The following is a 24,941-nucleotide window of genomic DNA, read 5'->3' as shown; positions in this document are numbered from 1 at the left end:
GCGGCTTATAACCCGACTTTTAAGGTATGTTGTGACTTAGGACATATCACTAATAATAATGTAATACATTGTAAAACATAAATAACGTCGAGTGCAATCCTGGAAGTAATTCAGAGTGCGTGATTCTTCCCCTGGGCTTCGTCGACTTCTTCACAAATTTAAGGACAATCTATCAAATAGCTGAATAGCCTGACCTACAGACGACCTTTTCATTTCCGTAATATCAACAGGAAGTTGTCACTTTGTCTCTGACAGGATGTTTGGAGTGATGACTTTCTTATCTTTAAGCAGATTTTGACTGCCCGTCCAGAACCCTTCAGGTGAGCTTCAAAGGGCCACGTTGCCTTTTTACTGATGGAAAATCCGACGTGATTATGAGCGCTCACGTCCCAAAAAAACCCCCAAAAAATCATTAGTAGCTGAACTGCAGCAGCGAGAAGAAAAAGACTGATAAACTGGGTTTGGAGGGAATGACAGTGGATCGCTCCACCTGTCCTCCTGATCTCCCCACAGACACGATAATGAGCTGAATCCTCCATCTGGCATCTCGCTCACAGCACTCAAAACGCCCCAAAAAAAACCTCAACCCCACCAAAAGGAAAAAACAGTCGCTGGAATGTGCTAAATTTAATTCTGCTCTAATTAGTTGTGTGCGGCGCGGCCGAGGGGAGGACTGGACTCGCCATCAGCAACCAATCAATCATCAATCAGCCGGTCAGAGCCGAGAGAGTCAAGCCTTCACATCGAGTTTGGACATTTTCTCAAACATTCTGGTAAAATGTGTCTTACATTTGACCGGAAACCCGTAAGAGATCAATGTTCCCTTCGTTCTTGTGTCTTCTTCTTTGTCAAAGACCAGAGCTTCCAGTCGTTTAGCAGATTCATATTGTAGACCTTTTTAGTGTTTAATATAGCGTTTAAGTGTCATAGTTTTTAAAACGAGAGTGGCTCAAGCTTTGGACCGACTCATAAAAGGAGCTCGAGCTAAATAACTCTGCCAGAAACACTTCAAAGTCAACGATCCCCAGGAGAGAAAAATAAATTGCTTTCGTCTACTTGTGTCTGAAAATCACAATTGGAGAAGTTTTCACAGAAACACGCACTAAAAGAAAAGGTCTAATAAAGAAGAAAGAGGTATATATATATATATATATATATATATATATATATATATATATATATATATATATATATATATGATATGCTGTCATCGGCGTCGGGCTAAACAGAAAGCGAGCGCATGTTGATGCTGCTGACGGAGTCAGTTTCCATTTATAAACTCTGCTGAAGGTCTGAACATTACATTGAACATGACATGTGCATTGATGAGAGGCGCACTCACCCTCTCCGCCGACTGCGCCGTGCCGAAGAAGATGGGGATGAAGGCGAGCCAGATGATGCAGGTGGTGTACATGGTAAATCCAATGGGCTTGGCCTCGTTGAAGGTCTCTGGCACGCCGCGCGTCTTGATGGCGTAAACAGTGCATGTGACCATCAAGAGGATGCTGTAGCCCAGCGAGCAGATGAGCGACAGGTCGGAGATGTCGCACTTGAGGACGCCGCGGGCGTTGCCGGGGTCCTGCGTGCGCTGCTCGCCGTAGTCCACGAAGGTGTGCGGCGGGTCGGCCACGAACCACACGAGGACGCCCAGCAGCTGGGCCGAGATGAGCGAGAAGGTGATGGCCAGCTGGGAGGCCGGGGAGATGAAGCGCGGCGCCGTCACCGCCGACTTGCCCTGCTCGAAGATGCGGTGGATGCGGTTGGTCTTGGTGAGCAGCGCGGCGTAGCTGAAGCACATGCCCAGGCCCAGGAATATGCGGCGGAAGGAGCAGACGGCCACGTCGGGCGCGGCGATCATGGGGAAGGTGATGACGTAGCACAGGAAGATGCCCGTCAGCAGCACGTAGCTCATCTCCCGGCCCGAGGCGCGGACGATGGGCGTGTCGTTGTAGCGCACGAAGGTGACGACCACGAAGGTGGTGGCCACGATGCCCAGGACGGAGATGAAGACGGGCAACAGCGCCCACGGCGAGTGCCACTCCAGCTTGATGATGGGGATGGCCTGGCAGCCGGTGCGGTTCTGGTCGGGCCTCCTCTCGTAGGGGCAGAGCTCGCAGGTGAACTCGCTGGCCTGGAAGTGGTAGCCCTCGCAGCGCTCGCAGTGCCAGCAGCACGGGACGCCCTTCACCACCTTCTTCCTCTCGCCGGTGCGGCAGGGCAGGCTGCACACCGAGGCCGGGAGCGAGGAGTTGCCGGTGATCCACTGCAGGGTCTCCATCTGAAGGGAGGGGAGAGAGGGGACGGGGAACCAGGCCGGTCAACATTTACCTAAGTTAGCAACGACAGAATTATCATATAATCACATCTTAGTTCAGACGCGTCGACACGCCTCAGCCCTTCCATTCATCGAGACGCGTCGACATTGATCGAACCGTCCGTGATGCTTCAGCGGGATCGAGGTCAACCTCGTCGAATGGCCCGCCGGGGTTTGGACCGAGTGGAGCGGCCACTTGACAGGATGGGTTAGTTCAAATAACTTGGACGACGACTCGTGTCGCTCCGGTTGACAGACGCCGACACGAGTAAGAGCTCGTTGGGGGGTCCTTACGTCGAGATGCAGCTGATTGGTCCAGTGTCCGATGACCTTGTACTCCGCCGTCGACCTGTTGTTGATCTGGTACTGGAAGATGTCGTAGCGTCCGGGGGCGTCGCCGTTCTCGTTGAAGGTGACGGGAGTCCCCGCACTTCCTGTGGAGACACAGAGGCGAGAACAGATTGACACGTAGCAGACAAACCTTTTTTATTCTACGCGTCTTTCACGCGGAATTTTTTTGTTAAAATGTTCAAATTTAACTTGTGGCTCATTTGTCTGATTGTCTGCTGACTGATTGGCTCCTGGTCCTGTCACTCAAAGTGCTCCTTCTTCTTCTTTGGTTTCAAGGAAACACGAGATGCAACACAAACAGTTATCCCCACCAATGGAGGCAGGGAGGGAACTGTGCCAACGCGTCATTTGATTGTTTGGATAATCTGATTTTTAGATTATCAAGCCGGACGTTTTGGAACAATTTCACACTCATTACAGTTTTTCTACTACATGCATTCGTCTGGAGCAATTTAAAGGTTTTGTGTCTTCATTTTAATTTAACAATCAAACTACCAACTCTTGTTATTGACGGCTTGCCACCTGAGATCGATCCACCCGGCAAAGGGTCGTTGGGGAGAAGACAGAAGGTCGACAGTAGACCCAAAAAAAACATGAAAACTGTGAAACCTGAAGATTTATTTGATGTTAAAGCTTCGTGCGTCAAGTTTTTGTAGTAAATAATGAAATGAATGAATTAGGGTTTAGAGAAATGTGATGGTCTTTGATGGTTCTCAGGATTTCCATCATCTCTCAAAAGCTGTTTTTGACTTGATACCATTTGTTGCAAACTATTTTTTGATCATCGAACCCATCAGGAAGAAGTGAAAAGCCAGACCGCTGCATTCTTTGGCAATTGGATGGCGACTTGTTCTGGAAACTGCTCTGAAACGCTTGTAATCCTGTAAAATGTCACCACTACGGGACTAATAAAGGATCATTTAGCCTTATCAAATAAACCTAAGGAGGCCGCGCACCCTTTGAAAGCCTTCAACAAGAGGACCACCTCCGAGCTGAAGTCCCCGTCTTGGTTTAATCTGTTCTGGTTTCCGTTCAGGACTCAGAGATGCAACCAGAGAAAGTATTTGTTGGTTTTTTTTGCAGCCGTCTGCTTCGTCCTTTAAAGCCGTCGGCTGTTATTTCCTCTCAGGTTTGAGTCATCGTATCACAGTTTCCTCACCAGAACGTCTTGTCGCCGTATTGTCTCTGAAATCCTTCCTGCCAAGTTAAAAACACTGTTCACACGATACGCGCCTGGAGATTATTCATGTTTTAATCATCTGAAACTTCAGACGCTCAAAACGTTGCATTGATGTAAAAACCGCCGCACGCCGTTTACGATGGTGATATCCTGAGCTTTTATTCAAGTTCATGATCCTGTTTGTTACCTGACATCACTGAACACGCCTCTTCATTTCCTTTAATGACCTGCAGAGCTTTGTATTAGTGTAATTTATGCATCTACAAGTAATAAAATACAACATCATTTTCATTATTTGCATATTTTGATTGATACGTGCGTTTATTCCTATGATTGTTGACATGATTTCGCATTTATTTTGTGTGATAAATGTAGTGAAATGCATAGATTGACGAGCTCAGATCAGAATATGAGAGTAAAATGAACTTCGCTGGCGGTATTTCATAAAATAATCCGTAATGTTGAAGTACTTTGGGGCAAATTTACAAAGAAAGCCCGGTTCACAAAGTAAAAATCATGCAAAAAATGATTTTGCAGTCCAAAAACATCCACAAAAGTTTGCTAATATCCATGAGACAAAGTGTAACTGTGCTTGAGGCCACGCAGTCGTCCCCATTATCTGCTGGGTGGAAAAAAAAACACAACATTAATGAGGAAAAACATCAATTAGATGCTCTTTATTCAAGTGTTTTCAAGTCACGTGAGATGTTGTGAGTTTATTTAATAGCAGCCGTGGTAATTAAGGAGCGGCACCGCAGCTTCACTCGACAAACCTCTGGTAATTTCACTCGTTCGCTTTCAGAGGTGACGGCTTTGATTCATTCATTCACATCTCGTCACTGCGTCCCAAAGGAAGCGACACCCTTCAAGACGCGAATATTTGCACTGAAGCTGCGTCTGGTAATTAATTTCTTTTTTTGCAATGAGGCTCATTTGCACAGAAAGGATGAAACTCTGCATAAAACCTTCTTTACAAAAAGCACCCGGACGCTCTTGGCTTGGCGGCTCAGTTCGAGGTTCATTTCACGCTTTTACATTTGCATCGTTGGTTTTTGGCTCTTTTTTCTTTGCAATGTAAATTTTTTGGGGTTGATTTTTTTAGCGATATCGAACTCGGTGCTACGTTGAGACTGACGGTCGGACATTTTTACGTTTCATGCAAACCTGGATGGAAATCCGATTCATCTTTCGACACAAAGATGCACCAAAAAACAGATTTTTTTTCGTGTGAAATCAGAATTCATTTTCATCTCCGCATGCAAGGTTTCATTTGACTTGATCACTTCTGAAGAGACACAAAACACGAGCGCTCGGATGATCTCACAAATCCACCGAGAACCTTAAAGAGGGCCAAGAAAAAGCATTTCTTGAGGAACGAGGGATAAATAAAACCAAGAAAATCAATCTTCATCCAAAACTGTCGCCTCGAAATCACATTTATAACCTGTAAATGCTGTTTGAGGGAAATGTTTCCTCTATTGACGTGACCATGAAACTGATGGATGCAAAGTGTTGAAGAGGAACGTTTCTGCAACATGTTCCTGAACCCGTTGAACACTGTGGAACCAATTTTGTTTTTCCCTCGTGTTTGAGTCGTCGTAAGAACCCCAAATTGATTCCAATACTTGTGTTTATTGTCTGTATTTGTTCAGCAAAGTCTTGGGGAAGAAATGTAAACCTGCAAAATATTCACTTTTAAAAGATATTTTGATTGTAACTATGAACATCTAGCGTGATATGAGCAGGTTTCCCCCGAAAAAAGCCTCCTGGAGCGTCAAGATTAGGACCTAAAGAATCAGAATATGCAACAAAAATCACAATAAAACAAAGACTTGGCCTGTTAGGAAGAGTTTCAGTCAAAAAACTGTGTTGTTTCTTTCAAAAATGGAAAAAGTAGGTATATGCTGGGACTTAAAATTGGCGCAGGAGAATTTGCAAAAGGTTAAAGTTTAAAGTCTTCTCAGCCCTTTAATCCCTCACCTTATAGCCCCTAATCCTATGTTTTTGTTTGAGTTGTGTTTAGAGGTTGCACATGGGGATTATATATTATCATAACCCTGATTTTTATGTTTAATTTGATACCTGACATGTTTTTCTTTCTTTTTGGAATACCAATTTCTTTTCTTGATTTGTACCTTGTGACCTGATCTAAAAGGGTCTCGGCAAACATCTTTGGCTCGGGACGAGTTAAGAGTTCAGGACGGATCGAAATCGGAGCGTTGACCTTCGAGGAGGACGACACGGAGCCGAGAGATTAAAGACGGATCTGGATATCGATAGAGAAGATTGAGACGCAGCTCAGCGTCAGCGTCCAGTTGTTCAAGTCGTAAATCAGAAATAATGAGCTCTTCTCCTCTGGAAGCTGTCCGGGACATCTTTCATTCATTTGTGGACGTACGTAGAGGCCCGATACACGGACTCATTGGATCCGACTTTCCAGTCAACCCCAAGTTATGCAACTCCAAGAACGTTTTGGAGACCTGAGTATGCAGAAACATCCAAAATAAACCCTTAAATCCCGCATGGGATTAGCAGAACGTGGGCGTGACTGTGGAGAGGAGACTTGTGGGAACTTCATTTTTCACTCCAGCTCGAGGAACCGAGGCTGCTTCTGCTTTTTCAAACCCAGAGACCCCCGAAGGGTCTCGGGGTCCGAAACGTAATCCGAGTGCATCGTTTGTGTCTTCATCCGCGAGTGTTTTCACTTGTTTCTCGTCACAAAGAACGCTCAGATGTTCCTCTGATCCTCCGAAACAGGATGTTTTTTTTGTTTTGTTGTGTTTTTTTTGAAGCCGAGAGGAAGAGCGGCAGATTGAAGCTAAAGAGCCGAAACAACAACGACTAAAAGAAAGACGGACTCATAATGAAGTGAGTGGGCGGCGGTTTGATTCTGCGCTGCCCTGATTCTCCTCCTTTAACACGAATCAAAGCATCACGAATCACATCAGCGAGCAGATGAGTCACCAAAACTTGCCTCGGGACGGTGAGCCCCCCCCCCCCCCCCCCCTCCCTCCACGACCCTCCACTCCCATCCAACCCCACCTCCCCCTCCTCCATCCTCCCCCCATAACTTCACCTCCCTTCATTTCACTCCAGAGGATCCGTCCTCGCTCCACGTCGTTTACAAACAAGGCGATCGTGATGCCGAGTGAGTTGAATGAACGAGAAGCGACGCGGCGTGTCAAGAAACCGCCGCGGCCCAACATGTCACCTTCATCATTTTATTCTCCAGTACCTGGATTTCATAACATCATGTGAGATATTCACAATGTATTCACAAGATGACCACCAGGGGGCGACTCCTCTGGTTGTATAGAAGTCTATGCTTCATGTGTTAAAGCTGCATTCTCTCTCCTGACCACCAGGGGGCGACTCCTCTGGTTGTATAGAAGTCTATGCTTCATGTGTTGAAGCTGCATTCTCTCTCCTGACCACCAGGGGGCGACTCCTCTGGTTGTATAGAAGTCTATGCGTCATGTGTTAAAGCTGCATTCTCTCTCCTGACCACCAGGGGGCGACTCCTCTGGTTGTATAGAAGTCTATGCGTCATGTGTTAAAGCTGCATTCTCTCTCCTGACCACCAGGGGGCGACTCCTCTGGTTGTATAGAAGTCTATGCTTCATGTGTTGAAGCTGCATTCTCTCTCCTGACCACCAGGGGGCGACTCCTCTGGTTGTATAGAAGTCTATGCTTCATGTGTTAAAGCTGCATTCTCTCTCCTGACCACCAGGGGGCGACTCCTCTGGTTGTATAGAAGTCTTTGCTTCATGTGTTGAAGCTGCATTCTCTCTCCTGACCACCAGGGGGCGACTCCTCTGGTTGTATAGAAGTCTATGCTTCATGTGTTGAAGCTGCATTCTCTCTCCTGACCACCAGGGGGCGACTCTTCTGGTTGTATAGAAGTCTATATAAATGACTCTACTTCTCTCTTGATGTATTCACGCAGTAAAAATTATAAACATGAGTTTATATCTCTAGTTTCAAGTGTTATAATTTAATCTAAATCATTTCAGTAAATTATGGGAATTTAGAATCAAGGGGCGGGGCTTACTGTGATTGACTACGTCCACTTCTTACATACAGCCATGGGATTACAACTGTGTGAACAGCTAATAGATGACAAACATTGAAGATTGTCTGCAGCCTCTCCTGAGATTCAAACCATCAACCTCACGGTGTCGAGTGAACTTCTGTCTGGAACTTTATTGTCCAGACTGTCGATGCGACGCTTTGCCGCCGCCGCAGTTTGTCATCAAGTCAGAGAAGAAGAAAGAGACGTGACGCTCCATTAATCCGCCTGTTTCGACACAAATGGATCCGAAGGGAAGTGTGTGTGTGTGTGTGTGTGTGTGTGTGTGTGTGTGTGTGTGTGTGTCGCTCCAGAAAACACAGCGAGGCCCTCTGAGTCTTATTGAACCGGTCCTCCGGTATCGATCGTTTCCGGGGGACCTTGGCGGGCGGCGGTCAGAAGCTGCAGAAGCAATCATCCGCCTGATGACGACCTCTGCTGTTACCTCTGCATCCTCTTCATCATCTGCATCCTCTTCATCATCTGCATCCTCTTCATCATCTGCATCCTCTTCATCAAACAACCAACGAACCAGTGAACTCCAAGCAACGGCCTCTAGAAGGCAGAACATTTAATTCGGACCTGAAGGAAAGGAGCGTTCACATTTCCTGAAAAACACTGAACGCCTCCTTTTAAACAAAAGCCGCTGGCTGTGGTCGTTTCCCCTCGTCCTGCTTCGTTCAGCAGTTTTAGTGAAGTGAAGTCCTAGCGGGAGATGAGCTCTTCTCATTTTTCATCACTTCACTCACCTGCACAACAACACACACACACACACACACACACACACACACACACACTGATCTGACTGTAAAGGCTCCTCCTCCTGCAGCTCCACAGGGTCAGTCGCGCTGCATCCCGGTTCAAAACGGCAACAACAAGCTTTTATCGCCTCTTAGTAAGCATCTGCTGTCCGAAGGAATCAAGGTGGAATCCTCCCCCCTACCCTCCTCCCTTCCTCCCCCCTCCCTCCTCCACCTCGCTCATGTTCAAACATCAAACAGGACATTACAATGAGGCCGGCTTTAGCGCAGCGAGCGCTAACATTAGCACAAGCGTCTCCCCCCCCTCGACGCTCCTCTAAAAATAAGCACACGGGGCGAGGCGAGCGCGGGTGAGCGCTCGATTAGCCCCCGGGCCCGCCGCCGTCGCTTTCGTCCTGGATTTTCATACATGGCATTATGGGTAACCCCGCTAACCCATCCCTCTCTTCCCTCCCCCCACCCCCCTTCAAGAGAAGTGAAGCGTAAAAAAATAAAAAAAGACTGAGGAGCAGCTCCGGTTTGATTTATGTCAGCGATTTGATGCATGTGAGGGTTCAACCAAGCGTTCTGCTCACGGATTCACGCAGGAGAAAAGCCCCAAAAGCAGCCTGGCGCCCACGTGTGTGTGTGTGTGTGTGTGTGTGTGTGTGTGTGTGTGGTTGGGGGGTGGCCTTAATAGGCTCAATCAGGCAGTAACCGCACGAGCCACATGCTGCCGAGCGACCGGGTCGCGATGCAACGCGTGCCGCTGCTGAAGCTTCAGCGAGCGGACGGGCGCCCTGCGAGGCCGACGCCCAGCGGCGAGGCTTCAGAGTTAAAAAAAACGCGAAGCTGATGTTTTTTCGGCACCCAGAGGGACGACGAAACCTCCAAGGAGAAGCAATTTACCCGAAGATTCTCCAAATTACAGGAATGATTACGTGCTTAATGAATGGAAGTTCATGTTCCTGCATCGCTAGCACCGCTGAGAAGATATTGAAGATATGAAGATATTGCTGAACTGTCGATGGACGGATTGTTTGAATGGGTCCAGGGGCCGAACATCAAGAACTAACCAGAGAGAAACTTATAGAGAAATACTACAACAACCACCAGGAGACGAAACAACAACAAAAAGGGATAAAACAACCAGAAAGAGGTGCAAATAAACTAAAAAGAGACACAAAACAACTAGAAAACCATGCAAAATGAACACAATTAGACAAAAAAATGACAACGGGGTGCAAACTGACCACAGAAAGGAACAAAACAAGAAAAAAGAGTCACACAATGACCACAAGGGTGCAGAAAAGTGTCTCAACAACCCCGAAAAACTATTACAAAAAAGTGACTTACACAACTATAAAGTGTGTGTCTTGCTCAAATGTAGGAGAAGATCAGCTGCGTCAAAAGGGAAACACAACTCACACAACTAAAACAAGTTGTGTGTCTAAAGACCGCAGGACGACAGGAGACCATGCAGCCACCGGTCCCCACGAAGACATAAGAACAGGAACACACACACACACACACACTTAGTTTCCTGAATCTGCTTCATTGTGCCGAGTTCCTCCTCAATACGATTCCTCCTCTGGGCTTTAATCTGGGAGCTGACGGCTAATCTTCGTCCTCGGGACACGTTTCCTGTCTTCTGGCCCCGCTCGTCCTTTAATTCACCCAACGAGGCGACGAACCGTTTAATGTTTCAAACGCCGCCGCGTTAACCAGCACAGATTTACAGTTTCAGCCCCGTGGGCGAAACCCACCGCGGATTCAATGTTTAATGTGTCCTCCTCCTCTTCGTCCTCCTCTTCCTCCTCCTCCAGAAATAACACCAGCAGCTCCTCACATCCATCAGAGGGATGAATCCCGGAGAGCTCAACACATCAGCCGCAGAATCTCCTCCTCTTGATCCAAATTAAATCCAGGTAGGAGGGAGGAAGAGGAAGAGGAGGAGACATACAGGGAAGATTGGAATAATTTAAGACAGGAAGTATCGCCACCAGAACTGACGCAGTGACGTTTTTGTCCGAGCAACATCACCGAAACCCACAAAATATTTAGTTTAATAGAAGATTTTAAAGACGAAAGGATGAAAGTGGGGAAAAAAAACGTAACATTTAAGAATCTGCAAATGTTTGAAAAGCGCCGCTTGGTTTTTTAAAATAGTTGCAGGTTAAATTTCTTCGTGACACGAAGCAAATTCATGAATTAATTGATTTGTTGTTGACTTGAAAGGCAACAAGATGCTACACAGAGATCTATTGTTATGCTTTTAATGTGAAAGAGCTACAGGAAGTGCTAGAAGAAGACAGGAAAGTAGAGGAATATATTCAACTAGTGAAAGAAAACTGTGACAGGACTGATGTGGAAATGGGCGATAAATATTTCTTTACTCTTTACTTTTTTTAAGTTACACGGCCGGAAAAAAAAGTCACGTTTTCTTAAGAAACAAAGAAATGAGAAGAAAGTTCCAGCACATGGACTTTAGTTTCCTTTGATTGGGGATTGTTTCCCTTTCCTTTCTTCAAATACGTTTTAAATATTTCTCTTTGTGTCTCGCGCTGCTGTGAATTATTCACCGAGTTTATTTTCCGTTTTTCGCGAGGGCGTCGCGGGGTTACGTCGTGTCATGGCGTCGTGTCATTAAACGCTTCTCTGGGAAAAAGATTAACAAAACACACTCACCTTGAGAAAGAAAAAGAAAAGCGTCCACGTTCATCTCCGGCATTCAGCTTCTTCTGCACTTTAAATGTAGAGAAATTATCCGTGAAAAGGAAGTTGTCCTCGGAGCGGGAAAATGAGCTCCAGCAAAGCTTTTTTTCTTCTGTGAAAGCGGCAGACGGCCTTGATTCAAGCAGAGAAAGTTCATCTCACGTGTTTGAACATCGACAACGGCAGGAGGGAGAAACACCGATGCATCGAGAGTTATCACGTGTCCTCACACCACAGTTCCTACGACGGCTTATGGAAATGTACTCGTCTACGTTTCATTCACGCTCGTTTTCAGGCGTTTTCACAGGAAACTGTTAAAAAAAACTATTTTTATTCGCAAAGTGCCTCCATCCTTTCAAGTCTGGTCTGTAAAAATACATTTTGTCTGTTTTATAAATGCAAATACTTAAGATGTCGGGTTCTCAAACTGTGGGGCGCGCCCCTCTAGTGGGACACAGAGGCACTGCAGGTGGGGCGCAGGGGAAATGCTGAATTTCCTTATTTCAAGACATTTTTTGATAACTTTAACATACCAAAGTACACAGACATTGAACTGAGTGATTCATAAATACACGTACATGTCTTTACTTCCATGTTAATGTTAACGTTAACCTTAAAGTTTTAACTTCAAGGTTGGGGAGGATCACAACAAAAGAAAGAAATATTTAGAGGCTTCAACATTTCAGAGATTTTTAACAAAAACTAAATTTCAAGTCTAGATTGTTAAAATATCTGTTTTGTAAATGTAAATATTTTGTTAGGTTTCAGAAAATATGTTGGTTTGGGTGAACGCAGTGGGGCGCGCCCCTCTAGTGGGACACAGAGGTACTGCAGGTGGAGCGTTTCTTTATTTCAAGACCTTTTTTGATAACTTTACGTACTACCAAAGTACACAGACATTGAGCTAAATAATTCATAAATACACATGCATGTCTTTACTTTTGTGTAAGTGTTAATGTTAGGCCGTTAAACATTTTTGCTGACTCGGCGTTTTGCCAAGACTTGGCGAGATCGGCTTTCTTTTGCCAAATATTAGAGGTTTTTTGCACAAAAACAACTTCATAGGACATAAAGAGACCTGCCTGGATTTAGTGTTTCGATAACGAGGTCGGTAGGAAGTCAGCGTTCACGCTTCCTGCGAGAGGAAGACGGATGGCGAGGAATGAAGGAAATGCCGAACAGAAGGAGGAAAGTCTTCCTGACCAACGTCTGGACGAGTGATTTAGTTTCTTCTTTCTTTCGCGTCTTCCTCCTGCGAGAAACTTCGCCAATTTGGCGATTTCTTTTTTCAGATTCTCGGACAAAAATGTGTCGGAAAAGTGCCGAGACGAAGGGAACTTGTTTGAGGTGTCGACTGAGGAGGCGGTGAGGATGCAAGCTCACGGCAACCCACATGGCCGCATCACACGTTGCACACACTCGCTGTTAGGACGCGAATCCAGGGAGCGTTCACCGAGAGAGCGGCTGGTTCTTCACTTGAAGCTCTCTGGTTCCAACAGTCTGTCGTTGGGTGGCTATTGCTTTTTATAATCTCTAGAGATGTTGTTTGTGAAAATAGAGAAGGCTCTTCAGGCTTTTTTTTCATGCTTCACACCTGACCTGGAAGTGGGGAAGTTTTCAGAACGCTTACTGAAAGTTACTGTGAGGAACTTTCTAGGACCTTCGTCAGTAAATCAGCCCATGGTCTGTTTCTGATATTCCTAACGCTGGATTATACGCAAAACCAGATGACATCATGCATGTTCAGCAGAACCTCCTTCAACTCAGACTCCGGCGGGGTCATGGTGCTCAGAGACACTACCACTTTAATCCACAGGGGGCGCCAAATCACCAAAAAACATGAGTTCCTGTAGTCGCTTTAACCTATTCTTGGACAAAAAAAACGTTGTTATTTTAAAGGTTTCCTTAATTATCTCTGCAACCACAAGGTTGTTTAACTTTATTTAAATTGCTACAATACGCAACCCTTGTGAGAAGACACCTATGGTTTGAAAATAATTATCATTATAGACCCTATATTAGTGACTGTCACAAAACGGCAGGAGCTTTTTTTTCCTTCTAGTTTCTGAGTCCTGAGGCCTTTCTGGTCCGTCCACATTTCTGAAACCTGGTAATTCAGCACATGCGGAAGCAGCTGAACATTTCAATACCCAGCATGCCTAAATCCCACAATGTTTTGGCATAAAATAAGTAATTTTTCCCTTTTTGAACCGAACGACACAGTTCTTTGACTAAAACTCCTTCCTAACATGCCGATTAATTGTTGGATTGCGATTTTTTTGTTGCATATTCTGATTCTTTATGTCATAATCTTTCCATAAATGTGTCTTATTAGTATGTGGGCGGTTGTTGAGGCCCTAAACCAGACAGTTTGAACAACGCTGGGACCACTCCAGGAGGCAGTTTTGGTGAATCTGGCTCATATCATGTTGGATGTTAAAAGTTATGATTAAAATATCTTATAAAAGTGAAGTATTCAAACTTATTTGGGGTTGTGAAACAGGTGCAGACCCCCACGGGGGTCCATGGAGCTGATTTGGACAGACGCTGAAACAAATCAGTGAATTCAGACACGATGAAAATGAATCTTAACGAGTAGAAAAACGCGCCAACGCCTCTTCCTACCGTTGAAGCCGACGGCGCGGACGTGGGCCAGCAGCTCCTTGCCGTCGACGTTGGCCATGCGGGGGCAGAGCCCCGGGGAGCCGGCGCACAGCTCGCGGTGCATGTGGTGCAGCGCGTGGGCCATGGCGTACACGGCGTCCATCACAAACTGGACCTTGCCCTCCTGCTCGTAGCTGGAGTCCCGGCCCACTTTCTCCAACCCTGAAGGAACAGAGACGCAACATTGTTGCCTCAACTTTCATGAACGAGAAGCTGCTGATGAAGCAACATTTAAACGAAGACCACGAAGATGAAGATCATGTGATGTGATAGAAAGACACCTGTAGGGTCTTTAATGACATTTTTAATCACACATCACTCTTCATCCTCACACATCACTCTTCATCCTCACACATCACTCTTCATCCTCACACATCACTCTTCATCCTCACACATCTCTCTTCTTCATCCTCACACATCACTCTTCATCCTCACACATCTCTCTTCTTCATCCTCACACATCACTCTTCATCCTCACACATCACTCTTCGTCCTCACACATCACTCTTCATCCTCACACATCACTCTTCATCCTCACACATCTCTCTTCTTCATCCTCACACATCACTCTTCATCCTCACACATCTCTCTTCTTCATCCTCACACATCACTCTTCATCCTCACACATCTCTCTTCTTCATCCTCACACATCACTCTTCATCCTCACACATCATTCTTCATCCTCACACATCACTCTTCTTCATCCTCACACATCACTCTTCATCCTCACACATCACTCTTCATCCTTACACATCACTCTTCATCCTCACACATCACTCTTCTTCATCCTCACATATCATTCTTCATCCTCACACATCACTCTTCTTCATCCTCACACATCACTCTTCATCCTCACACATCACTCTTCATCCTCACACATTACTCTTCATCCTTACACATCACTCTTCATCCTCACACATCACTCTTCATCCTCACACATCACTCTTCATCCTCACACATTACTCTTCATCCTTACACATCACTCTTCATCCTCACACATCACTCTTCTTCATCCTCACATATCATTCTTCATCCTCACACATCACTCTTCTTCATCCTCACACATCACTCTTCATCCTCACACATCACTCTTCATCCTCACACATTACTCTTCATCCTCACATATCATTCTTCATCCTCACACATCACTCTTCTTCATCCTCACACATCACTCTTCATCCTCACACATCACTCTTCGTCCTCACACATCACTCTTCATCCTCACACATCACTCTTCATCCTCACACATCACTCTTCGTCCTCACACATCACTCTTCATCCTCACACATCACTCTTCGTCCTCACACATCACTCTTCGTCCTCACATATCACTCTTCGTCCTCACACATCACTCTTCGTCCTCACACATCACTCTTCATCCTCACACATCACTCTTCATCCTCACACATCACTCTTCTTCATAAAATATGTATTTGTTTTGTTTTCATGTTGACATTATTTATATTTTTAAGTTTTTTCCTCCCCTGCCTCGTTGAATTCTCTGAGCTTCCATCTGATCTCCTGTGTGTTTCCTCCTCTGGGAGCGCAGACGTCAAAGAGAGTTTCACGACAATATTTGTGGAGATTAAAGCGACGGGCGGCCTCGTGAAGCGTCGCCGTGGTCGCGGCTCTGCTTCTAACGAGCAGGAATATGAGAGGAAACGTCCGGCGCTGAGAAGGTAAAGCAGAAAGTTAATGAACTCCACTAAATTCTGTCTGAGCTCTGTACTTCCTGGTTTTTTATTTTAATCAAAAGCTTTTTCCAGTCCGTCCTTGCCGCCGGCCAGAAAGTAACTCAACAGCAGACGACGTTCAAAGGGTGAAATCACACGTTTCCTTTCGTCCATTAACAGAAAAAAACACACATTTGGCTCCATCTCATTAGCTGTGATTGAATAACGGAGCAGAGAGGACGTCCTCAGCTTTTATTTAAAAACTCCTGTCCAATCCCTCCAAATATATTCGACTGACTAATCAACGTTATTAGAGCCGCGATCAGGCCGCCGGGCCGGCGAAGCAAAAGGAGGACGTGGAAAAAAGAAAAAGAGGTGGAAACCAAACTGCTGGACTGGACCCTCCGTCAACCGACTTCCCCTTTGAATTAATAGGAGCTTAGAAATTAAATCCAATTTAATTTTAATAGCAGAAGCGCGGCGGGTGATCCGTCCGCTGCGGCGGTGAAGACCGATGATCGCGGCTCTGCGCGGCGGTGATGAACGAGCCGAGAGCCCCGAAGGATGTCGACCGGGCCGAGCTGCAGAGGAAGAAGCGATTTTAACCTGGGGATTCTGACGGTGCCTGAACGCAGCAGGAAGCAGGAAGTGTGTCTGCCGGGTTCTCCAGGAAGTATACGTCAGAAAACAAGCGGGTGCTCATCTAATCTGACTTGTTGGCATTTCAGTCAAGCAACACAAGTCAAAAACAACAAGTCTCAAGTCTCAAGAGAGGGCCAACAAGTCTTCAGTGAAGATGAACACGTTCAAGTCAAGACTGATAGTCCTAAGTCAAGACTATCCATCCATCCATTATCTTAACCGCTTATCCTCATTAGGGTCGCGGGGCGCTGGAGCCGATCCCAGCTGTCAAGGGGCGAAGGCAGGGTACACCCTGGACAGGTCGCCAGTTCATCACAGGGCAGACATATAGACAGACAACCATTCACACTCACATTCACACCTACGGGCAATTTAGAGTCCAATTAACCTATGCAGCATGTCTTTGGACTGTGGGAGGAAGCCGGAGAACCCGGAGAGAACCCAAGACTAACATGTCTTAAGTCAAGACTAACATCTCCTAAATCAAGACTAGCATCTTGTAAGTCAGGACTAACAAGTCTGAAGTCGAGTACAACATGTCTTAAGTCAAGACTAACATGTCTTAAGTCAAGACTAACATGCCTTAATTTAAGTACAACATGTCCTAAGTCAAGTATAACATGTCTTAAATCAAGTATAACATGTCTTAAGTCAAATACAATATGTCTTAAGTCAAGGCTAACATGTCTTAAGTCAAGACTAACATGCCTTAAGTCAAGTATAACATGTCTTAAGTCAAATACAATATGTCTTAAGTCAAGACTAACATGTCTTAAGTCAAGTATAACATGTCTTAAGTCAAGACTAACATGTCTGAAGTCAAGACTAACATGCCTTAAGTCAAGTATAACATGTCTTAAGTCAAATACAATATGTCTTAAGTCAAGACTAACATGTCTTAAGTCAAGTATAACATGTCTTAAGTCAAGACTAACATGTCTGAAGTCAAGACTAACATGCCTTAAGTTAAGTACAACATGTCCTAAGTCAAGACTAACATGTCTTAAGTCAAGACTAACATGCCTTAAGTTAAGTACAACATGTCCTAAGTCAAGACTAACATGTCTTAAGTCAAGACTCACATGTCTTAAGTCAAGACCAACATGTCTTAAGTCAAGTACGACAATAGCCAAGTCAAGATCAATTAGTCCTCACACAACCATCACATTCTTAGTCAAGAATAACAAGTCTTAAGTCCATTGCAATAAGTCAAGATCAACAAGTCCTAGTTAAAGACCAACAAGTCAACAGGTAAGTCCTCATCGAGTCCTGAGGGCGACGCTGGAGGAGACATGAGCTTAAAGGGTTCCTCCTCTCACCAACACCAGGACTTCCTGTACATTTAATGAAAGGTGGCGTGCAGATGGAGTCGCGTTTCCCCTGAAACAAACTGCTGTGGACCGGCTGACATTTAAAAAAGGAAACATTTTCTTTTATTTTTTACAACAAATTTTCAGAAACCGTCTGACACAGCAGCTGCACATTTGCACAAAAATGCTTCAAGTCACGTAACAAAACTCTGACGAGGTTATCAAACCAAAAACCTCATGAATTAAATATGAAACATATCCTCACGAAGGAGCACGCGCTCTGAAAAAGGGAAACGGGGAAGGCGAGCGGGCGGCACGCTTGGCCGTGAGGCGACCTGAAAGCACCGTCACTAATGATGATGATGATGGTGGAAAAACAGTGACACCGACTGAGGTGAGACAGACAGCTTCATCACAGCGGCTGGCATTTCCATTACGCATCCCTTTCGGGGTAAAAGCATTTCCTCGGACGTGTTTTCTGTCTTCGCGTCGCCCTCGTTGTCTCTCGCGGGCGTCCGTCTGTTTGAGTTAGATCCGTAAATTAGATAAACGGCAAACTAATTACGGAGGTTACCGGCGATGGGACGAGTTCAGGGGGGAGCCGACGTATCTGTGGCGTCTGAATATATTTACATGAACGGGATTAATTTTGTTGATTGGGTCGGTCGTTCATCGGTGATGTTTTGGTCTGTGTCAGGACGTTTCCCCGCAAACACGACTGCTGACCGAGGAAAAACCAACGCGAGCTGAAAGCGGCTCAAACCGTCCATAAAGGCTTTTTTACTGCTTATTTAAATCACTGTTTGATGCTTGTTTTTATGTGAAGGAAGTGACTTAATTCAAAAAAGACAAAAGCAGCACATTGTATGGAGGAAAAAAAGGAAACCAGGTCACGTGTAAGATCTGCTTTTTATTTCATTCACAACAACAGCTCTGAGTTGGTTAGAGTTGGTTTGATTTGCAGATCCAGCGTTCCTCGTGTGAAACAAGACGTATTTGTCCTTCAGTAAAAACCTTCAGTGGTTATTTCAACCCAGACGACGATCCTTTACTAACCTGAACTCAGCAGTCTTGTTGCTGAAACCTCATTGAGTTGCTTCCTATGAAAAGACTCTAAAACTAGAAGTTAATATAGACATTACACACAAGTCAAGACCAACAAGTCCCAAGTCAAGACCAACAAGTTCCAAGTCAAGACCAACAAGTAAAGACCAACAAGTCAAGACCAACAAGTCCAAAGTAAGGACCAACAAGTCCTAAGTAAGGACCAACAAGTCCAAAGTAAGGACCAACAGGTCGCAAGTGAAGACCAACAAGTCCAAAGTAAAGACCAACAAGTCAAGACCAACAAGACCAGAGTTAAAACTAACAAGTCGCAAGTCAAGACTCATAAGTCAAGACCAACAAGTCCCAAGTAAGGACCAACAAGTCAAGACCAACAAGTCCCAAGGACCAACAAGTCAAGACCAACAAGTCCCAAGTTCTGACCAACAAGTCAAGACCAACGAGACCAGAGTTAAAACCAACAAGTCGCAAGTCAAGACCAACAAGACCAAAGTCAAGCCCAACAAGTCCCAAGTTAAGACTCATAAGTCAAGACCAACAAGTCCCAAGTAAGGACCAACAAGTCCCAAGTAAGGACCAACAAGTCAAGACCAACAAGTCAAGACCAATAATTCCAAAGTTGAGACTATCCAGTCAACATCAATAAATCCTGAGGGATGTCGCAAGTCAAGACTCAAAAGGAGAAACTAACAAGTTTCCAACAGGAAGTCCCAAGTCATGTCCTGAGTCAAGACCAACAAGATCCAAACTAACGAGTCATGACGCGTAAGTCCAAGCTAATGAGACTAAATTGCAACGCCCTTAAGGGTTTGACTAAAAGCTGCCGGACGCTCAGCACTTCAGACGACTGGTCGAGTCTCGTTTTCAGGGGTCAAAGGTCAGATCAAAGCGGTTTGATTTAAAAAGCAGCAGCACTCCACATCCGAGACGTTCCCACTTATGTTATCTCTACGGAGCGAGTAGAAAGCCGCAGACACGTCATTCTTTACAAAGCGCTGACAAAACACACACTTTGCAAAACGCTCCCGAGCAGCTGCTCGATCTCCGATACGGAAGAAGCTTCCCCCTCCCTCCGGAGGTCACGGCTGCATTCACAGAAGAAGAGAAACAAAGACTCCCGGCTTCTGCCGACATCACTTTTTTTTCTTTCTAACCCAAACAAACTGCAGCTCAAAAAGTAAGAGGAACCCAAATAAGAAATTATTCAAAAATGCAAATCTGGCTTTTTTTTTTAATATCCACTCCAATCTGCAAAAACAGAGAGGAATACAAAGCAGAGCAGTGTCGTAGAGAAGGTGAGAAAACAATGAGGCTCTTAACACGGCAAACATATCGCTCCAAGGAAGCAGAAGAATAGAATCAAATATTCATGTTCTCTCGTGGAACCGTGTTTGTGGAGTCTCCAGGCGGAAGAACAAGAACAAGAAGAGATCCTCGCTGCCCTCAAAAAAAAATCATCCTGAGGATTATTCTTTTTTTTTCGTGCTATTTTTCCAGCTTTTCCAGAAACTTTTTTTTTTTAGGTCGATGTGTATGTATGGAGTCGGAAGTCCAATCAATAAAGAACAATATTATTCCCGCGATACCGGAAACAGTTTTATTGTGAAAAGCTCAGAAAGAAACGTGTTGCATTCACTCGAGTAAAAGATATCTGCGTTTTATCGACAGGATCCACGAATGCAGCAGATTTTGTGGAGAAAAAAACCCACTGCTTGCTGTCCGATCGCTGCGCTTTGTGTCAAAGATCACACTCTGGCTCTCTGAGCCCGACTCGCACTTCTGAGGATGCGATCACGGCCATCTGTGGTCGCACGTAAGTGTCTTTAAATCTGCTCAGAGATCAGAGAAAAACGACGAGGAGAGCTCCAGAACTTTGCCGGAGAAACTTCAGCGTCAGAGTAACCCAGCGATAGTCTGCACATCCACGGGCGCGGCGCTAGCGGGAAATGCTAACAGCTAATTTTGTCACACCTGTAATGTGGCACATTTGTAACAAATAGAGATACAAATGATTGACGTAGCATATAAGAAACCCCCAAACAAAATAACTCTACTCATACTAACTTCATTTATCAATATTAATATACTTTTTTTTTACATTATAATTAGGACATACAACTAATTTAATGTTTTTTCTACCTCCAGATGCTTTTGGCGAGCAGTCTAAAGGGTATTTATCTCTAAAAGTGGTGAACATGCAGCTTCCCGATCCTCCGACTTGAAGCAGGAGGGTTGATCTGGACCTCAGGCCCCTCCCCTTGCTGGACTTGGCTCCGCCCTCTCGTGCCACTACTGGCTGCAAACAAACAAAACAAGATGGCGACTGCAATGAACCGAGATGGCGACGGACAAAATGCCGAACTCAAGGCTTTGGAAATGTTTCGCCACCACGACTTCAGTGACTCCTCTTGACTTTGAACACCATTCTTAGACCGTGACGTCTCTACGTTCACTTTAAGTTTAAATAATCAGCCATCGGAGCCGCGCTCACATCTCTACAGCTCTGAACTAAAGCCGCAACGACGTCTGCACAACACACACACACACGCAGGTAGACGCTGACCCGCTGACTCGGCGGTTTGTCTGTTTGTGTGATGACTCGGCTGCAGATCCCGGAGGCTGCGGACCGATCAAAGCCGCTCGGCATTCTGGGACGGAGCGACGGCTCTCGGGGGGAAAAAAACGCCGACGCCGTCGTTCCGCTTCTCTCGCTTCCTGCCTTCGCCCCAACAAAGTTCCTGCAAATCCCGTTTCCGTGTGTCGGACATGTTTGTGTGTGAAAGGATTTCGGCCCTCGTTGGCGGCTTGTCGTTCCACAAAAGGAAAGTCGTCCTGAATCGGGAGGATTACACGCCGCTGCAGGGACTCTGCAGGAAGCAGCGAGGGACTCTGCAGGAAGCAGCGAGGGACTCTGCAGGGAGCCGTATAGGGATGGGGATCGTTCGGGTTTTTCCCGATATCGGTGCTTATACAATAATTTTAAAACATTAAAGAAAGACTTTTTGTGTCACATGTAACCATGAATGTAACCGTTCAACATGTGAACATTCAGTATGTGAACATTCAACATGTGAACATTCTCTCTGCAAAGCTTGACTTTGATAAAGTGAAGCAGAACAAAGTTACAGAGGGTTGAGAACAGAGAACATTCAGGTGAAGAGTCCAACATTTGCATCAGGGCACAACTGTGACATTTGAATTTTCTCTTGTATCAAACCATATATTTCACTTGTATATTACTTATTCAGTTTTGGGCTTTTTTTTATAAAACAAGCTATGAGTTGCAGTTTTATATAACAATCGCTCGGTCTGGGCCCCCTGGCGGGTTTTTAAAAAGGTTAACCTGCAGCTCTCGTCAGAGGCAGCCTCCTGCATCTTGACGAACACGTCTTCTTGTTCATTGTTGACCGACGGAGGATGTCAAAAGTCATTTATACAGACTTCTATACAACCAGAGGAGTCGCCCCCTGGTGGTCAGGAGAGAGAACGCAGCTTTAACATGAAGCATAGACTTCTATACAACCAGAGAAGTCGCCCCCTGGTGGTCAGGAGAGACAATGCAGCTTCAACACATGAAGCATAGACTTCTATACAACCAGAGGAGTCGCTCACTAGTGGTCAGGAGAGAGAATGCAGCTTTAACACATGAAGCACAGACTTACTACGTAATACTTGAGTAGAGGCCCTGAGTTGAGGACCTGAATTTGCAGCGCATAAAGAAACCGTGTTGACTTCCTGTTTACTTCCTGTTTACTTCCTGTTTCTGCCCTGAAGCGTCTCTCAGCCTCAGAACCGCCGAGTCAGCGACTCAAAACTTTAACCCGAGCGCAGCGCTCTGGACCTGGAGGCTGTTGACTGCAGGCCGAGAGTTCAGTGATGGGATTCTGGTCGCCCGCCTCAGGGAGGAGATCAGAGGGTGTGTGTGTGTGTGTGTGTGTGTGTGTGTGTGTGTGTGTGTGTGTGTGTGTGTGTGTCTGTGTCTGTGTGTGTGTGTGTGTGTAAGAGAGTAAACACTTAACTTTCTTAGTCGAGTGAGTTTTATTTTATAGCCTGAGATCACAAATCGGCCTCAAAGGGCTTTAAAGGCCAAACACACTTTGACGGTTGAACGAAGGAGAGAGAGAGAGAGAGAGAGAGAGAGAGAGAGAGAGAGAGAGAGAGAGAGAGAGAGAGAGAGAGGAAAGAAGAAGGGAGCAGCCTACCGGTGCACTTCTTGGGGCTGCCGGGCCTCTTGCCGTGCATCCCCAGCTTGCAGACGAAGTTCTCCTCCCAGAACTCGGCGAACCAGACGTTCCTCCGGTTGTTGGAGAGCGAGCGGCTCTTGAAGTAGCGATCGAACGCTGCGGAGGGGAAGAGTCAGGAAGACGAGGGCGTGTGTGTGTGTGTGTGTGTGTGTGTGTGTGTGTGTGTGTGTGGGCGCATGTCTGTTTGTGTGTCTCACAGCATGTGTCTCTCTTTGTGTCTGTGTGTGTGTTTGTGTGTGTGCATGTCTGTGTGTGTATGTGTGTCCGTTTTGTGTGTGTTTCTCTTTGTGTGTGTGTGTGCACGTGCGTGTGTCTGCGTGTCTGTTTATGTCTGTGTGTGCATTTCTGTGTGTGTGTATGTGGGCGCATGCGTGCGTCTGTGTGTGTCTGTGTGTGTGTGTTTTTATGTTTTTGTGTGTGTGTGTCTGTTTGTGTGTCTCACAACGTGTGTCTGTGTGTGTGTGTGTGTCTCTGTATGTTTTTATGTGTGTGTCTGTTTTTGTGTGTGTTTCTCTCTCTGTCTGTGTGCACGTGTGTGTGTGTCTGTGTGTATGTGTCTGTTTGTGTGTGTGTATGTGTATTTGTATGTGCGTGTGTGTCTGTTTGTGTGTATGTGTGCTTGTCTGTGTGTGTGTGTTTGCATCTGTGTATGCGCATGTGTCTGTGTGTATCTCCGTGTGTGTGTCTATGTGTGTGTGATTGTGTGTGTATCTGTGTGCGTGTGTATCTGTGTGTGATTGTGTGTGTATTTGTGTGTGTGTGTATCTGTGTGTGTGTGTGTGTGTGTGTGCCTGTGTCTGTGTGTGTGTGTGCGTGTGTGTGTGTGTCTGTGTGTGTCTGTGTGTGTGTGTGTGTCTCACCGTCCACCGACGCCCTCTTGGGCAGGATGGTGACGGCGCCCTCGGCAACGCGCTCCTGCTGGACCACCGGGGAGATCTTAGAGCCCCAACTGTCAGAGCCCACCCACAGGAAGTGACCCGTCAGGTTGTTGCGCTTTGCCGCGTCCAGGATGCGCCTGATCACAGGTGAGACAGGTGAGACAGGTGAGACAGGTGAGACAGGTGAGGTTATTTGTACTTCAAGGATTAGAACACTTCTTTACTTCCATCCTCAACCCTGAGAGGAGACAAGGAGACGAGGAGATGAGGAAATGGATGATTTCTCCCTGTGTGTGTTCATAGCTTTAGATTAACATCAGCTTATACACTGATACCCCGTGTGTGTGTGTGTGTGTGTGTGTGTGTGTGTGTGTGTGTGTGTGTGTGTGTGTGTGTGTGTGGCTCTCAGCTCACTCAGATAATTGGAAGCTTGTTATCTTAATCTGTTTTTATACTAGTGTGAACTGAGTGTGTGTGTGTGTGTGTGTGTGTGTGTGTGTGTGTGTGTGTGTGTGTGTTATATTTAGACTCATTCCAGATAAACTGAAGGAAAACGGGTGGAAGTGTGCTTCAGAAGACAAAGGAGGAGATATAGATGAAAGGAAAGGAAAGGAGGAGATAGAAAGGAAGGAAGGAGGATATAGAGAGGAACGATAGGAGGAGATTGAGATAAAAAGGAAAGGAGGAGATAGAGATGAAAGGAAAGGAGGCGATAGAGAGGAAGGAAAGGAGGAGATAGAGAGGAAGGAAAGAAGGAGATATAGATGAAAGGAAAGGAGGAGATAGAGGGGAAGGAAAGGAGGTACCGGATGTCGTCCTCGTTGGCAAACATGATGACTGCGCGGGCGTTGGGCGTCTCCATCAGACGCAGGACGAGCTTGTCGAACTCGCCAGGTCTCGGCTCTCGAGGAACCTTCAGCGACTGAGCGATGCAAACTCCGCCTGAGAGACAGAGACAGGCTGAATGTTTGAGGACGCAACATTTAAGGATTAGCCTTTCAAGAGACGTGTCACATCAGCCAATCACGGAGTCGCACCGTATGTTGGACCAATCAGAGCTCGCGTTGGAAAAGGAGCTCCGACACAGGAATAGCTA

The 24,941-nt window shown here is 45.8% G+C and overlaps 1 protein-coding gene across 1 annotated transcript in view; it reads right to left on the bottom strand.

Moving 5' to 3' along the window:
• The window catches only part of LOC137803978 (metabotropic glutamate receptor 8-like), a 70,465-nt gene that overhangs the window by 13,963 nt on the left and 31,561 nt on the right, over window positions 1-24,941 (bottom strand). Inside the window, exons 4-9 of the mRNA XM_068602888.1 lie at window positions 24,652-24,787; window positions 23,828-23,982; window positions 22,926-23,063; window positions 13,995-14,195; window positions 2,609-2,748; window positions 1,343-2,278 (exon numbers count right to left, since the gene is read on the bottom strand). Coding sequence (XP_068458989.1) covers window positions 1,343-2,278; window positions 2,609-2,748; window positions 13,995-14,195; window positions 22,926-23,063; window positions 23,828-23,982; window positions 24,652-24,787 — 1,706 coding nt within the window. The remainder of the gene's footprint in view (window positions 1-1,342; window positions 2,279-2,608; window positions 2,749-13,994; window positions 14,196-22,925; window positions 23,064-23,827; window positions 23,983-24,651; window positions 24,788-24,941) is intronic.

The sequence above is a fragment of the Clinocottus analis genome, unplaced genomic scaffold (genome assembly GCF_023055335.1).
Source record: "Clinocottus analis isolate CAN_PGR_092001 unplaced genomic scaffold, fCliAna1.0.p SCAF_6, whole genome shotgun sequence".
Taxonomy (NCBI): domain Eukaryota; kingdom Metazoa; phylum Chordata; class Actinopteri; order Perciformes; family Cottidae; genus Clinocottus; species Clinocottus analis.
Note: the sequence above shows the minus strand (reverse complement) of the source record. Positions and strands in the feature narration are given on the sequence as shown.